Raw genomic sequence first — 17,100 nt, 5'->3', positions numbered from 1 at the left:
CTAAGTCGCGTTCTGAACCCTAACTCTAGGACTTAATGGTGTTACAAATTATGTTGCGACCTAGAAATTTCGAGCAACGATAACGAGTCGGATGAACTTGTAGCTTTCGAGGATGACACTACAGTGGCCTCCTGTGACACCGACATGTCAGCGCTCCAGAATAAACTTGAGGTCATTTTAGAAGAAACTTACATTTGGATGGATGCCAATCGAAATGTTGACAAATCTTGCGTTCTCTTCTTTTCAAGGATTGGAACTCTTCGCCCAGAGGTATCGGGAATAATGACTTCGCGAGGAACGATCAGACGACCAAAAACTGCCTATGCCATGTACCTAAGTGTACTCCTTGACGAAAACCTATCGTTCATACATCACATCCACGCTGTGGAGCTGAAGCTCTCCCGTAATCTTGGGATTATCAGGAAACTGAAACACATATTCCCTCAAAAAACCCTTCGTCTACTTTATAATGGACTTATCAAGCCTCATCTGCAGTATTGCGCGTCAATTTGGCAGTCAACATTTGCATCCCACCTAAAAAGGCTTTCTTTAATCCACAAACGTGTCCTGAAAATAATCGGAAATATGGACGATTTTATTTCCCGTGAATCACTATCATTTATCGTTTTCAAATTTTTGTTCGGATTACTTTCATCAGCATTCCACTGTCTATTCTAGTTGGTATCGGAAAAACATGCTAGGAACACGAGATCTGCCTCAAACCTTTTGATGAGGCGAACACCTACAGCACGGTCGGATTTTGCACCGGATGGGGCGTGCGCGAAAGTGTGGAACGTGCTTTCACAAGAGCTGAGATGTAAGAGCTCCCTTGGGTCTTTTAAAAATAATTTGAAATATATATATATATATATATATATATATATATATATATATATATATATATATATATATATATATATATATATATATATATATATATATATATATATATATATATATATATATATATATATATATATATATATATATATATATATATATATATATATATATATATATATATATATATATATATATATTGTATATATATATATATATATATATATATATATATATATATATATATATATATATTTATATATTTTTTTTTGTTATATATATATATATATATATATATATATATATATATATATTTTGCCCTGAGGCAATATACACATTTTTCAAATCTACTTGCCCTAAGGGCTGTAGGGGGTTGGTCGTCCTGAAAGACAAATTCCCGACCTTTCAACTACGTTGAACAAAATGTCTATCTCAAAATTTTGACTGGATGTCTTTGGGAAAATAATGGGTGTGGGAGGGGGGCTGGTTGCCCTCCAATCAGTTTTGACCGTTAAAAAGGGCTCTAGTTCTTTCAATTTTCAATCGAATGAGCGCTTTTCGGAGTTTCTACGAAAAAACCTTCTATACGAAGTGCCCTGGTCTAAAAAAATAATAATAATACATTGGGGCAACATCGTTCTTTACTTAGGCAACATTGTCGCGCAGCCAATGATAACAAGGACAAGACCAATGTAAATCAAACAAAGTCTCATGTGTTGCCATATGTATATATATATTTTTGCAGATATGTCGAAAAAGACAACTAATTTATACCTGTTTCTGGAAAAGGACCTTCTCTATGGTGTACCAAATGTACTCCTTCTCTTTGTTGGCTTGGAGGCAAATTTTCAATCCTCTGTCTATTCAAACTTTCATATTCTTTCTAAAAAAAAATGAAAAAAAAATTAAATATTTTTAGATAGAGCCTTATGTGAGACACGGAAAAAAAAAATAGTATTTTATCTTCTACTAGGACTCAAATGAGGCTATATCAAATTATAGCATCTTTTTGATTACTCATCTTTTCTGAGCCTAGGGTAGAGGCCTAAAAACCTTTTCAGACAAGTTATGTGGTTTGGGTGTTTTACCATCCTTTTTTGACGAAGATGGAACATTTAGATTTAAAAACTACGTTCAGGGGAGGATATGCGTGTATAATATCAAAATTCAAACTTTGAAAAAAAAATTGCTGCTTTATTTTCCTGTTTTTCGAAACAGTGACAAAATTTTCTTCTTGACACTGATTTTAAAAATCCATACTTTATTTAGCTGGAGTAAACCACTCAGAATTAATTTACAAAGTAAAGCTCTTTTGGTGACCTCCCCCCCACTCTTTCCCCAAAATATTTTCTAATTTTGAAAAATAGCTTTTAATATTGGCAACTCCAGTGTTGATAAAAGACTTGGATATTAAAACTCAATGGATTACATCTCATGCAGACCCTTCTCTTGTGATTTTTCTTAGAAACCAAATAAATCAAATATAATAATAGCTTTAACCTATTTCAATTGCTTGTTACAAAGTTTTTGTTTATGACAAAAATGATTTTTCTATTTAGATTTTACATAAAAGAAAAACAAACAGTTTCAGTTATCTAGCTTTAGAAATTTTTTCTTCAACTAGATTTTTTTTTAAATTAATTAGTGAAGAGATCCATCTTTTGGATGGCTCTCTTTCTGAGAGCCATCTTTCTGATGGAGCTGAATATAGCTTCTATTAACTTTGAAGTTACAGAAGTAAAAAAACGGTTTTATAGCCAAATGTTGAATCTAAATTCCCACAGCCAATTCCTTCCCTAAACATAGAGTGTTTCGACAGCGTTGATTCAACCAAACTTTGCAGTCGACATCTGCAAGAGAAAAGGTTGGCTTCTTTTGTTGTATAATCCAGGGCTTAAGCAGCTCGTGAATAACAAGCTGCTTGATAAGGGCCAATAGAATCTTCTATTTTTGTTCACGAGTTCTTGGCTAATCTATGTAAACTTCTTTTTTTTATACTAAGAATTTTGTTTAAATGTGCGCTTTTTTTGTTCATAAAGAAACGCTGCGGACAGGGCTCGAGTGTGGTAGTGTACTGGCTCCAAAAATTTAAAGTCTGGATAACTTTTAAAATATCAGTAAGCATTTAGGTTTTAGACCATTCTTGCTGTTTCAGACCCAGTATTATTTTCTAAAATTCTTTAGCTTTGCTGGACTAGCCAGCTGGACAAAACGTTTTATTTGGTTCACAAATATATCGAAAAGCCGCTGACCAGAAGGACTTGGCAGCCTTATGAAGGACCCAGAAAGTGGCGAGTAGACCAGTTTCAATCAACTGCCAACTGCCACTTTTAAATGGGAGTTTGATGTGGTGTCAATTACTATCCTCTACAAAGCATGTAGAACAAGATAACGGCATGTTTTGAGGGGGAAAACGAATTAAGAGATTTCCACCGTTTTCTTTCTACTGCATATGGATACTCTTATTTAAATTCATATTCGTCACACGGAAATTAATATCAGATTTTTCTGATCTGGACAGTAGGTATAATCTCTTCTTAAAACACTGTGTTGTATTCTTTCTGGTGCCAAAAACCTTCAGATTTTTAATAATTTCGAGCCTTCTTTTATAATTTTAGAATGGAAAGAATAATTAAAGGAAAATTTACCCTTTCTTTTTCGCTAAGTGGTCTAACAGAATAATCTCCTAAAATCTCTCGTTTCTGTCCAGTAATATCCGTTGGTGTAGTGGTTTCAGGTTGTTGCCGCTGCTGACCACCACGATGTGGGGTCGCGAATTCAGGTCGTTCAACTCCATGTGTCCTTAAATGTTCTTTAGCTCCTCCCAGGGGTCTTTCATGCATCTCTCTCACAACCTCAGGAGCAGGCTAAAAGAGAATTTGATTAGCATAGGCAAGTAGGTCACCTTTGACAGAGGCTTAAGCTAAAACAAATGGTATTAAATAAGCATTATTTTACAATGGAGATTATTATTTGTAAACAAGCTTCATATTGAACTGTTCTATAGCAAATTATCACTTTTATTTCTAAATGTGTCTACAAGACGACGATGACGGTTCACGATCCAAATTGACGGTCCAAATTCCGAATTCCACGATGACGGTCCAAATTCCAGGCGAGAAATAGGCTATGAAGAATTACAACTGTAAGCTGCTAAGCAAAATGAAAAATAGGACGAATTGCAATTTAAACACAGGAGACGAAACAAGTTTCCTGAAAAGGTGATGTTTAGCTATTTCACAAAGAAAACACTATAAACAGTCAGAGCGGAGCTTTTGACTCTAACGATGGGAAATGTATTTTGTACGACCACCAAGCTTCCCATCTGCAGACATACTTCACAAGACGATGGAATTCTCAAATTTTGTTGGACTAGGGTAAGACAATTTTTCTGACAGTAACCTTCCGGTACCTCTGAAATATGTCTTGATCAATTTCATCAATTCCCCTGGAGTAATGAGCAGGAAACTATTCAATTAACCATTTTGATTGATGAGAGGTGAGATCATACCTGAGAGTAAGAGCGGTGACCACTGAGTAATATAAACATCATGGTTCTTGGAATTCACGAATGGATTTTTTTTTTTTTTTTTTTTTTGTAAATAAACCCATTGAACCTCAATATTGATTTTATGTATTTGTATTCAACTTCGTCAGGATTAATTTTTTTGGAAGGAAACAAAAATCCAAGCTACTTGGACTACCTTAATTGAGATACGCATCATTTGAGAGATCACATGAGAAGTGAAGTTTATGTAAAACACTGACTAGGGCAAGCAAAGCAAAGCAAACCAAAACTAACCCCAGCTAAAATTGACAGATTAAGAATATATCCTATACTTCTACTAGGGCTCCAGCTCATCTTAGCTTCTAATGTGGATCTAGGTTTTTCCCTAAGGTACCGATTTTTCGCGGTCTGTACTAAATCGAGCTTTGCTCCATCTTTCTACAAACCTTAAATAATAATAATAAAAAAAAGTCTAAGATCGGCCGAGAAATCAACTAAGATTATCAAAAAAAGAAAGAAAACAAACCATAATACATGTTAAGTTTTCCTTTGGATGGAGACATAAAAATGGACCACCACAATTCTAAAAACTAGTATGTTCGTAAAGACTTAAAAAAAAAAACATATGGGAGACATTACATGAGATTACATAAAACGAAAAAGTAAACAAAGAACTAACACTTATCTATGACATATCTTTTCTTTTAAACAAAAATAATGGTGTTTTTAGCTAGAGTGGCATTAAATTTATCGAAAGATCAAATGTTCATGCTTTGTTTTCTATGTGGTAGGGCAGCTGCTCTTTTCTACAATTGCCACGTGAATTTGATTCCACGAAAATTTAAAGATTATATACGACACTGTAGAGATGAATGTTTCTTTCGTGAGATATTTGGCATTTAGTTTGCAGAAAAAATATATCCTTAACAAACAGAAGCGTTTTCTACATTCAAGAATAATAAAATCATACTTTTAAAGATTCTGCAATTCTTCCTTCGATATCGGGCATGGCTGGCATACTCTCTTTTATTGTCCTTCCCGCCTCTGCAGTCTTTTCTCCTGCTGCTCTTGCTGTATCAGTAGTAGCTCGTCCTGCTTGTTTTGCTGTATCTGAAACTTTATCACCAGCAGCTTTTGTTGTATCCACCACACCTCGCCTTGCTTGTTCAGCTGCACCAGCTGCTCCTTTTGCAGCTCCTGATACGCCTCTTCCCGTTGCTTTGGAGGTATCCACTATAGCTCTACCCGCGGCTTTTGCTGTATCCGATACTTTTTCGCCTGCAGCTTTGGTTGTATCTGCTACACCTCTACCAGCTGCTTTTGCTGTATCACCAACTGCTTCTCCTGTTGCTTTTGCTGTATCTGCAACTTTCCCTCCTGCACTTTTTGTTGTATCAACTACTGCTTTTCCTGCTGACTTAGCAGCATCTCCTGCACCAACAATTGTGTCTTTAACAGCTTGACCAGCAACTGTTGTTGTATCTGCTACTTTATGACCAGCTTCTTTTGTTGTGTCCGCTATTCCGTGCCCCACATCTTCAATCGCTATAAAAAAAAAAGAATAATTAGAGCCATCAAAAATGAAGGGTATTTCCTAGTTATGCAATTTTACATGACAGCAAAACTAAAGCCTTATAAGGTCTATGGAGTCATGGATTTTAAGTAACAAAGTTTTATAAGATCACTGCCTAAAGCTAGATGCTCCCTCTTCTTTAAATATAATATGTATTGATCTATCAGCGTTGCAACAATTGTTAAAATTAGTTAAAATTTACTGTATCTTATTGATCTGAAGTTTCTGACTAATTTTTTTCTGAAGCTTCAGCAAATACTTTTCTCAGAAATCAACTTTTGGATACACTCTAGTTCTAAACTAGTTTTAAACCCGGAAAGTAATGTAAAGCAAAAGTAAAGTTTTCACATATCAAAGAAAATTATCTGGACCATATGGTCCCTTCCCCTGTGTTTGAAACACAGTAGACAGAATATACCGGTAAGCTTATCGCAGATCATTTCTGGTCTTCGTGAACAAAAAGCTCCTCCCACTTATTTCTGCCTCAGCTTGTCTCGCTTGTCTAGCTTGTTTCTGCATTAGCTTTATTTCCGTTTGTTTCAATGCACTTTGATGGAAACAGTCGGAAAGAGACTAACCTGTCTAGCATGTCTAACATGTTTATATCTGCCAAAACGTTCTCCGGAGCACTCACACCCCGGTCCGGGTTTTTATAATGGGTGAGATAGAGAATGATCATACTGGATAATATATGAACTGTGGTTTGAAACTACATGAACTGTGGTTTGAAACTACAAAAAAATAGATTAAGCCAGAATAAAAAGCAGATATTTTATTTCACAGCTTATAAGTAAAAAGCCATAAACTGTACTATATATATTAATAATTAGAAACGTGGGAAAGCAATTGGAATCCTAACTATTTGTTGCCAAAATTTTTGAGAAGCAAATGTCCAGTTCTTATTGTTATTAAATAAAAAAAACTATTTTTTAAACTGAAAGTAAGGAACGATGTTAAAACTTAAAACGAACAGAAATTATTCCGTATATAAAAGGGACTGTCCCCTCCTCAATGCCTTGCTCTTTACGCTGAAGTTTTTTATTGTTTAAAAAAAATAGAGTTGCGAGAAAGTCCAAATTTAGCATAAAGAGCGAGGCATTGAGGATGAGACAGCCCCTTTCATATACGGAATAATTTCTGTTCGTTTTAAGTTTCAACGTCGTTCCTTACTTTCAGTTAAAAAAAAAAAATTGTTTTTTTACTTAATTTTTGAACGTTTTTGAATTAATTAAGGTTTTGAATTTGGCTCACCGTACATGAATAATTAAAACAAAATTTCTATATTAATTTTACTTTTATTTGGTTAAATGGCTTTCTCGAAACTTGTTTAATTTTATTTATGGACGTTTTTATTAGTAATGAATATACGTAACTTACGAATTAACTTACGTAACGAACTTCTATATTCATATATTTTTAATACGTATATTAGGGGGTTTGCCCCCTTGCGCTTTAAGCTAGATTTCGAATTTTGTTCTAATTCTTTAAAAATGATCCCTTAATCACAAAGGCCGTTAATTAGAATAAATAGCTCTTATGAAAGTACTAGAAAATCTTTGGCTTAAAGAGCGAGGTATTGACTAGGGGGTGAATCCAATCATATACCTAATATTTTCTGTTCGTTTTAAGTTTTGATGTTGCTCCTAACTTTCATTTGAAAAACTAGCGCTACCGATGGAGACATACGAACTAAATACCTGCCGTGCGATTAGATACAGACATATAAAATAAAATAAACACAAGTTGAAAAGCAATAGTTTTATTTTGACTTACATAATAGGTGTACAGCAGTGGTTCACTTCAACTGGCAATAATAGTGACTGAGATAACAATAATAACCATAATAATGACTGAATTGCAATGCCTGAACGCCGAAATGATTCTGATCGTAATAATGAGAGCGCGAAAAACACTTTTCTTTGGTATATATCCTAAGTCATGATCATGTGCCGTGAGAGCTACCCCATGATTCGTCCAAGTCCTGTGGAGGGGGCCGCTATTTTGTAATTATGTTCGCAAACTCACTACATTATGCAAACTATCTCTCCAAAAATTTGTTTTAAATATTTAGATGATTTAAACGTTCACACTGCTCTTATAATTTAAAATTCCTGAGAAAACATTGTATCTAGCATTTTTTTCATTACCAGTGTTTTTTTTTATTTAATATCTGATCTTTTTTTTAAATAATGCTGGGAAATCCGGCGCCCCCTTCATAGCAATGTCCCTTCCCCCATGAAAACTTCCTTCATGGGAAGATCATCCTACATAAAGGGGGTAGCCCCTTTCATATACGGAATAATTTCTGTTCGTTTTAAGTTTTAATGTCACTCCTTACTTTCAGTTAAAAAAAAAAAAAAATTATTTACTGAATGTTTCTGAATTAATGCAGGTTCTGATTTTGGCTCACTGTATATTAATAACTAAAACGAAATTTGTAATTTAATTTTAATTTTTTGGCTAAATGGCTTTCGATTTTTTTAGTTACTTAAAACGGGTACTAGAAGTTTTAATCTTATTTATGAATGTTTTCATCAGTAATAAATACGCGTAACTTACGAATTAACCTACGGAACGAACTTCTATATTATATACATTTTTATTAAGTATATGAGAGGGTTCGCCCCCTCGCCAGTACCTCGCTCTTCAAGCTAAAGTTCAAATTTTGCTTCAACTCTTTAAGAATGACCCCTGAATCACAAAGGGTTTAATTAGAATAAATAGCTCTTATGAAAGTACTAAAAAAAACTTTAGCGTAAAGAGCGAGGTATTGACGAGGGAGCGAACCCCCTCATGTACGTAATAATTTCTGTTCGTTTTGATTTTTAATGTCGCTCTTTACTTTCAGTTGAAAAAACTTGTTTTTATTTAATTTCTTATCGTTTTTTTTAAATAATGTTGGGAAATCCGGTGCCCCCTTCATGGAAAACTCCCACTATGAAAAATCCTCTATGGACAAATAAACTTTCAAATGGGGATAAATCCATTTATTTAGACAGTGAAAAAACAGGTACAAAAGTCCAGATATTTCGATCACATATACAGCGATCGTCTTCAGTAGAAATACTAAAATAATAAAATTGAAATTAGCATATTTATAGCATATAGAAAAACAACACCTAATTTAAAGGTGTTATGTCGAAATTACGTCGTATATATGGGGAAATGAGACCAACCCAGTAAACATTTATAAACTCAACATTTGGTTTGCAATTAGAAGACACGGAAGGCTTTGCCACTTTCATTGGAAATTTGTTTTACATTTGGGCAAGATTAAAGAAGAAAATTTACAGCAAAAACTTTGAATGAACTTTGTCAATGAACTCTCTGAAAATAATCTAGTGAATAATCCGGAAGTTCATTATTTTGCGAATGACCCGAAGTTATTTATTTTTTTGTATATAAATATGCTAGTTTTGATTTTATTATTTTAGTAATTTCTACTGAAGACGGTCGCTGTATATGTGATCAAAATATCTGGACTTTTGTACCTGTTTTTGTCACTGTCTAACCAAATGGATTTATCCCCATTTGAAAGTTTATTTGTTCGTCTTAGAACTACATTTTGGTCTAACATTTACGTTAAAGGTGTTATGTCGAAAATACGTCGTATATATGGGGAAATGAGACCAGCCCAGTAAACATTTATAAACTCAACATTTGGTTTGCAATTAGAAGACACGGAAGGCTTTGCCACTTTCATTGGAAATTTGTTTTACATTTGGGCAAGATTAAAGAAGAAAATTTACAGCAAAAACTTTGAATGAACTTTGTCATTAAAATTTCTGAAAATATTATAGTGAGTAATCCGGAAATTAATCACTTTGTCAATGACCCGAAAAGTTATTTATTTTGTTGTATATAAATATGCTAGTTTCAATTTTATTATTTTCCTATTTCTACTGAAGACTGTTGCTGTATATGTGATCGAAATATCTGGACTTTAGTACCTGTTTTTTCACTGTCTAAATAAATGGATTTATCCCTATTTGAAAGTTTATTTGTTTGTCTTAGAACGGCAGTGTGATCTAAGAAAACAACACCTAATTTAAAGGTGTTATGTCGAAAATCCTCTATGGAAAGATCTCCGACATAACCTTCTCCCCCGACCCCCCCCCCCTCCCCACCAGAAATCCCTCTGAAAATGTCTTGTATACTTCTTAATAAACAATACTGTGTGTAAACAATGGCCATAATTTACAACTTGCAGCCCTTCCCCGGGGACTGTGGGGGGATTAAGTCATCCTGAAAGACAGTTATTAGATTTTTCGACTATGCTGAACAAAATGGCTCTCGAAATTTTTTGACTGAAAGCAGATGAATTTGAGGAAAAATTAGCGTGGGAGGGGGCCTAATTGCCCTCCAATTTTTCGGATCACTTAAAAATTTTCGTTTGAATGAGCCCTCTCACGACATTCTAGGACCCCACCCCTGGAAAAAAAAAATACGCTTTCGTGATTTTTATTCTGGCAAAAAATACAAAATTTCACATTTTTTCATACAGGAGCTTGAGACCTCTTCAATGGAGTTCTCTGATACAATGAATCTGATGGTCTGATTTTCATTAAGATTTTATGGCTTTTATAGTGTATTTCTTCCTTTTTTCGAAAATAAGGCAAATATTCTCAGGCTCGTAACTTTTGATAGGTAACACTAAACATGATGAAACTGATACATTTGAAATTAGTATAAAAATTCAATTCTTTTGATGTATCTATTGGTATCAAAATTCCGTTTTTTAGAGTTTCAGTTACTATTGAGACGGGTCGCTCCTAACTTACAGTTTGCCACCACGAACTGTTTGATAGCATATGGACGTTGGGTTCTTTGGCTACAATATCCATAACTAGCTGCTGCTTTTCCTCTTTTGATCAGACTCGTTTCTTTTCCTTTGAAGTCAAAACAAGTCGAATGAATTTTGGCGTCAAAATGTCTTATTTTCCAAGTCTTTAAAGTGGTTAAAAAAAATACATTTTGAGAAAAATAAGAATTTGTTAATATTAAATGATTGAAGCACCTAATGACACAAGGAAACTTAAAAAAGTGTCTAACTATGTTTTGTGTCCTTTAGACCTTGAAACTCCTTTTCTAGTTGTCCAGGGGCAGGTTTGAGAGATTCAGCGATTCTACCCTCAATGTCCGGTCGCCCAGGAATACTTTCTCGTACTGCTTCACCAGTCTCGGATATTTTGTTCCCAACTGATTTCGTAGTATCAACAACAGCTTCTCCAGCCTGTTTTGCTCCTTCTTTTACAGCACTTGCACCTAAATAAACATATTTACATCATGAAATTTTTCGATTTTTTTCGAAATTTTTTTTTTCGAAATTTTTCGACTACGATTGTTCATTTTTACCTCGGGAGGCATAGGCTTCTACAGAGCACGTATACAACACTTCATATAGGGGGGGGGCTATCTTAAACATGATGACTTAAATGTATGAAAAATATGGAGAATAGTAAACACTTCAGGATATCTAGGGAACACGTTTCCTGTGTTCGTCTTGTGTAAGTTACATAATAGTGAGAAGAAAATCAAGAAGATTAGGGTAATACGAATATTTCATGTTTTAGTATTATATCATGTTTTACGAACGACAAAATAAGAATAAGCCCAAAATGAATGTTTTCTTGTCGCAAAAATGACAAAATAAATGGAAACAAAAAGAAATATTCCCAAGTTCTATCAAGGCATAGGTTTTTTATAAACAAAGGGTGGGATTCCAGTGACAGTTGCTCTTCTATTGCTAATAACAGAAATTTCAGAGGTAAATGATTCATTAGAAAAAGGAAAAAAGGAAACCAGCAACGATTCGCATAAGCAGGGTCTTAAAAGCTCATTCTTAAATTTTTCTTTCTTTGAAGCGTAAAAAAGAGTTCAAAATCCTAGCCAGTAATGCACATGATAAGTTTAGGTCCTTACACGGGAATTATTTTTAGGGCCAGTATTTCCAGGGGTGGGGAATTAGGTTGAGCAAAAAAAAAGGTTTATATTTATAAAGTTATAGGAAAAAAAGTGCAAAAAATATCACAAGTTGTGGGGTTGAGTTGCAAATCCTATGCCAGTTTTTAATTTTTCTTTATTTTTTTAATTATTAATCCTTACATTCTGCACTGCCTATATCTGACTTGCAATGTTTCCATCAACGGTTAAAACGTAGGAGAAATTAAAAAAATTATCAGCAATTGTTTTGCGTTACTTTACGTTACTTTTACGTTTATAAGCTACTTTTTTGTATTACTACATTTTAATTTATAACCTATTCAGTTTTTCATTCTATATTGGAATTCTAAAGCTGCCTAACAAAATATAGGAAAAAGTTATATGCCGCGTCGGTTGGAACACAACAATTTTATTTAGATTTTCATTTAAGGAGACCTATGAAATTCTTAAAACAATAACTTCAATAATATTTTTAAGTCAAAATACTATTTGAAATAATTTAAGGGATATTTTGTATCTAGATTATAACTTCAGATGGATTTATCTATTATTTTTGTATATCCTTTGGCTTATTCTGGAGATGAAAACAAGAGGCGGAAAGAAATAATGTGGATTGGCTAGATCAGGCCCCTTAATGTTTTAAATCTGGGTCATAAAACGCTTTACTGTTTAACCTTTTTTATAACTCACTACCAAAATTTGGAGTCTGCTTCAGGGGCGTAAATTGCTATGGGGCAGGGGGGGGGGGCAGTTGCCCCCCCAGACCTCGTTCCCCCCCCCCGACCTGATTTTGCACACACACACACACCCCCAGATTTTTTTAGATTATACCCTTATTTATCCTTCATCCAAATAAAAAATACAAATTTTATCAAATACAAAATCTTATACAAAATGACGCGTAGCCCGGAGCCTCGTGTTTTCTCTAGCATTGTCAAGTAAAGATAGTATTGAATGAATTCATTTGTTGAATCAGTGTGCGATGAGTCAGAGAAAAATAATCGATATTTTTAAACCTGGTCAACCGGCTAAAAAAGCTAAGTTGGTGGATAGTGTAGCAGCAACAGAAGCTGGCCCAAGTGAGGTGTGTAATTTTGCCATTTATGGTTTGGCTAATATAAACTTATAACCTTTGCTTCATGCAAGAAATTCCATTCGAACTAAAGTTTAGCCTACAGAAGTAAGATCTTAATTTCACGCTACAACTTTGGATTAATGTATAAATCGCAAATTTTGTGGGGAAAATCATATAACCGAGCATATAACAAACAATTATAGATATAGAGGTGTCATTCAAGGAGGGGGGGGGGGGCAGGCTAGGAGATGACTACAGGGACTACAGCCTGATTTATCAGATATAATTTATGGCAGAGTTTTGGAAGAGCTTAAGAGAACGAAAGAGCATTTAATGATTTCCTAAGGCCCAGCCATTTTTGCTAGGCGGCCGCTCACCATTATTTATACCTCTTGTTATATTTTCACCCTAGAAACTGGGTATGGCGCAAAAAGGGAATGAAAAAGAGCTAAAATACATTTGAATTGACAGTTTTAGTATAAATAAAAATTGCTGCTTCGTGACAAAATTCTACTTTTTAAAGTTAAATTGGCTGTTATTGCGAGACATTCGCTTCACGTCAGCGTGCTTCATCCGAAACAAAATTTACGACTTGCCCTCCTAGATTTTGCTGATAAGCTAGATAAGTACGAGAATTTTGTTGTATTGAGTTGCTAAGTTTCTTATTCGGATTATGTTATCGTTTAATTTACGAAATTCTACTCGTAGTTAAACTGACAAAAAACGATATATATGTTTTAACCCTTTTAAATTTCAGTTGACTAGCTTAGACTATTTTACCGAATTCTAAAAACTGAGAATTTGAGCATTTGGAGGCGCTTAAACATGCAGAAGATGTTAGAGCGTATTTAATGATCAGTCGAAAGATATTTGTATGCTATTGTCAATTTTGGCGGAAATAAAGCTATTATTATAAATGAGAGAAAAAGCACCCTATTTAATAGACCACCCCGTTATTAATCATGAAATAACAAAAACGAAAACTATTAAGGGCAAAATGCCAATACGTAACACTAAACGGTGGCAGAAAAGCTAAATTAGAAGCTAGGAGCAGGGGCGTCACTATCACTTTTGTTTGGGGGGGGGGAGGCGAGCACGACGAGTTTTCCAACAAAACCAAAACTGTACCGACGGAAAAAAGGTTTAGAGTGGCGAAAGTTTCTGTATAAATGGAAGTAAATGGCTTGAAAACAGTATGTTTTGCTGCGGAGCGTTGGAAATTCTAGAAATATTTCACTAAGAAAGTCCATTATTCCTTATGTCTCCAAGACACCTATTCAAACGAACAATTCTTTCAGAGCTATCAGCCTCTGAATAAAGTTAAAACGTTTAAAAGCGAAAGCACTGTATTTTTTTCTAGGGTAGACGTGCAGCCGACGCATCGGATACGATATTGTCTTGACATCTCCCACCATAAAAGGGAGGCACCCAACCAGCCAAAGCTAGCCGAATACCCCAAAACAAACGGTCGCCGTTTTTCTGCTAAAGCCTATGAGAAAAAACCATGGGTAGAATATTCTATTAAAGAAGACGCCATTTACTGCTTTTGCTGTCGGCACTTTTCTTTAACAAGAAATCATGGAAATACTTCTGATAATGTAGTGTTTGTCGACACAGGAATGAATAACTGGAAAAAGCTATTCGAAAGGATTGAAAAACACGAGGCTTCAGAAGCTCATAACGAAGCAAATCGTAGCTGGACCAAATATAAAGCAATTGAGTGTGGCACATCTGAGTCAATAGCTACAACTCTATTCAAATCGGAAGGAAGCCATAGCGGATAATCACCTGCATACAGTCACACTTACGAAAGTGGCATGTGCCCTAGCATGCCAAGAACTCCCATTTCGAGGTCATGATGAACGCAACGACTAAAACAATCGAGGTAATTTTATAGAAATACTAGAAATGATGACAGTGGGAAACCCGGATCTTCAGCAAAAACTAAAACGTCGGTATGGAAGCTATTTGAGTCCCGACTACCAAAATAGTCTTATAAGCATACTGGCTGACCTCTTGCGAGAAAAAACAAGATGCTCTATTAAGAAATTGATGAAACGAAAGATCTGTCGAAAAAAGAGCAGCTTGGTTTAATTATTCGGTTTATTAAGTACACATCTTGAACAATTAGATGCAGCATCCCTTGCTAATGCAATCAAGGATCTTGTTGAAAAGCACGGACTGGATTGGAGCACCTGTGTGGCTCAATGCTATGATGGTGCGAGCGTCATGAGCGGCGAATGTAATGGTGTTCAGGCTATTCTTAAAGTATTTGCACCACAAGCTAGGTATATTCATTGTCACGCACATCGCCTAAATCTTGTGCTTGTGCAGTCAATAGCTTCTTGTCCGGAGGTTAGAAACTTCTTTTCTTGCATCCAGGCATTATATAACTTTCTCAGCCGAAGTACACCACGTCACGAGCTTATCCTTCGACCCAACAAGAACGCGGAGACAAGAAGATTGAGCGCGAGCGGTTAGCCGACACTCGATGGTGCTATTGGTTTTCCTCAGTTCAGAAGATCCGGATACGTTTAGGTGCTATTCTCGAAACACTAAGGGTTATTTCGGATGAAGCCAATTCAACAGAGGACCGTTCTGAAGCTTCTGGGTTGCTGGCAACAATTGATGCCAAATTCTTGTTCATTCTTGAAATAATGAGCAGTATCCTTGGTCCGATAGATATTGCATCCAGACTTCTCCAGTCCAAGACCCTCGTTCTTTCAGGCGTAAATTCTCTGCTTCAAGCAGTTCAACAACAGGTTCTAGAGCTCCGATCTGAAGAGCGTTGGTTTAAGATGGTCGAAGCAACGAAAAGCTTATGCAAGCAGCACTCAATCCAAATAGAAAAGCCTAGACGCTCGGTTGCTATAAGCAGACGCCTTTTTGATTTTTACGTTGAAACCACTGTCGGTGCCAGAGCAAGAAATGGAACAGAAGAGGATCGTGACATTTTTCAAACTTATAGGTCGGACATTTTATACTTCATAGTCGACCGAGTAACTTCGGAGCTGAGACAAAGGTTTGGTGAAAACTCCTCAGTAATCCAAGGCTTAGAAGCGTTTGAGCCAAGTTCACCGAAGTTCCTGGATGCACGTCTAATACAAGACTTTGTACGTGACTTTCCTACATTATTAGTAAACGAGTTGAAGTTTGAGTTGGAGATAGCCTTGGCAAAATCTTATTTACAAAGGATGAAACCAGAATGCCCATCAAAAGCTCTTGCCTACCTCTACATGAAAAAAGACGCCTTTGCAGTCATCTCGGAAGCTGTCAAAATTTCTTTGACGCTCCCCCTTTCAACTGCCTCTAACAAGATTTTTTTCAACGCTTAAGAGGGTTAAGAACTATCTCAGAACCACCATGACTGATGAGCGACTTAGCGATTTGTTAGTTATAGCAACCCAGCCGGAAAAAGCGAAAAAGATAGATTATAACATTGCCGTCGACAATTTTGCTTCCCTGAAGCAACGGCGTTTCCCATTAGAATAGTGGCTCCCTCTGGATACTTCAGTCGTGATGCAAACAAATTTATTATTTATTTGCTTAATTGTGCTTATGTACTTGAATTTTTGTATATCTAATTGTGTTCTAAACTTTGTTATCCAAAGAATTTTAAGTTGGCTACCGCTTAATTTGGCTTGATTTCCCCCTCCCTTGGATTTTTTCTAATTCAACCCACTTGAGGCTCCCTATTGAGACATGGAATTTGCCCCTCCCCAGGTTTTTTTTTCATTTCTGCCACTGCGCTTCGCGCCAGAAAACCCTGTTCTAGGCATTCACTCAATTCAATTCTTAACAAAACAAAATGACATTTCCTAATTCTAAATTTTCTTTTTTGGCTTAGACCCTTCACAGCACAATATTTGTGTTTAAGTAATTTGCTTCCCCGAAAAGGAATCCTAGAGGTCCAATATAAGGGATAATACAGTTTTTAATACTGTGTCAAAAATATCCGCTACTTAGTGGCAGGAAATGCTCTTTCCAAGCAATTCACTCGCTCTGAATTAGAAACTTTCACCAATTCAAACTTTTTTTCTTTTTTTTACTTTTTTTTAACAGAATATAATCTGCATAGTTTTGTAATTTCCTGAAAAAGTAAAAGTGAAAATTTGCAAATTTTCTTCCGTGAGGTGGCAAAAATGTTTGAAGTTTGCCCCC

General features: G+C 35.4%; 2 protein-coding genes across 6 annotated transcripts in view; both read right to left on the bottom strand.

The window, feature by feature from the left end:
• The window catches only part of LOC148943518 (chorion peroxidase-like), a 353,933-nt gene that overhangs the window by 179,439 nt on the left and 157,394 nt on the right, over window positions 1-17,100 (bottom strand). The gene's annotated exons all lie outside the window — the stretch shown is intronic.
• LOC148943519 (uncharacterized) overlaps window positions 1-17,100 on the bottom strand; it is a 43,264-nt gene that overhangs the window by 12,373 nt on the left and 13,791 nt on the right. For 4 of the 5 annotated variants that reach the window (XM_089100940.1, XM_089100943.1, XM_089100942.1 and 1 more), the window contains exons 6-9: window positions 10,974-11,186; window positions 5,319-5,893; window positions 3,489-3,707; window positions 1,615-1,723 (exon numbers count right to left, since the gene is read on the bottom strand). In XM_089100940.1, the coding sequence (XP_088957066.1) occupies window positions 1,615-1,723; window positions 3,489-3,707; window positions 5,319-5,893; window positions 10,974-11,186 (1,116 nt within the window). The remainder of the gene's footprint in view (window positions 1-1,614; window positions 1,724-3,488; window positions 3,708-5,318; window positions 5,894-10,973; window positions 11,187-17,100) is intronic. The other variant, XM_089100941.1, reaches the window with a different exon arrangement.

The sequence above is a fragment of the Artemia sp. Qi Xiang Cuo genome, chromosome 15 (assembly GCF_049724085.1).
Source record: "Artemia sp. Qi Xiang Cuo chromosome 15, ASM4972408v1, whole genome shotgun sequence".
Lineage (NCBI taxonomy): Eukaryota > Metazoa > Arthropoda > Branchiopoda > Anostraca > Artemiidae > Artemia > Artemia sp. Qi Xiang Cuo.
The sequence above is the reverse complement of the archived record's forward strand: the minus strand, read 5'-3'. Positions and strand labels throughout refer to the sequence as shown.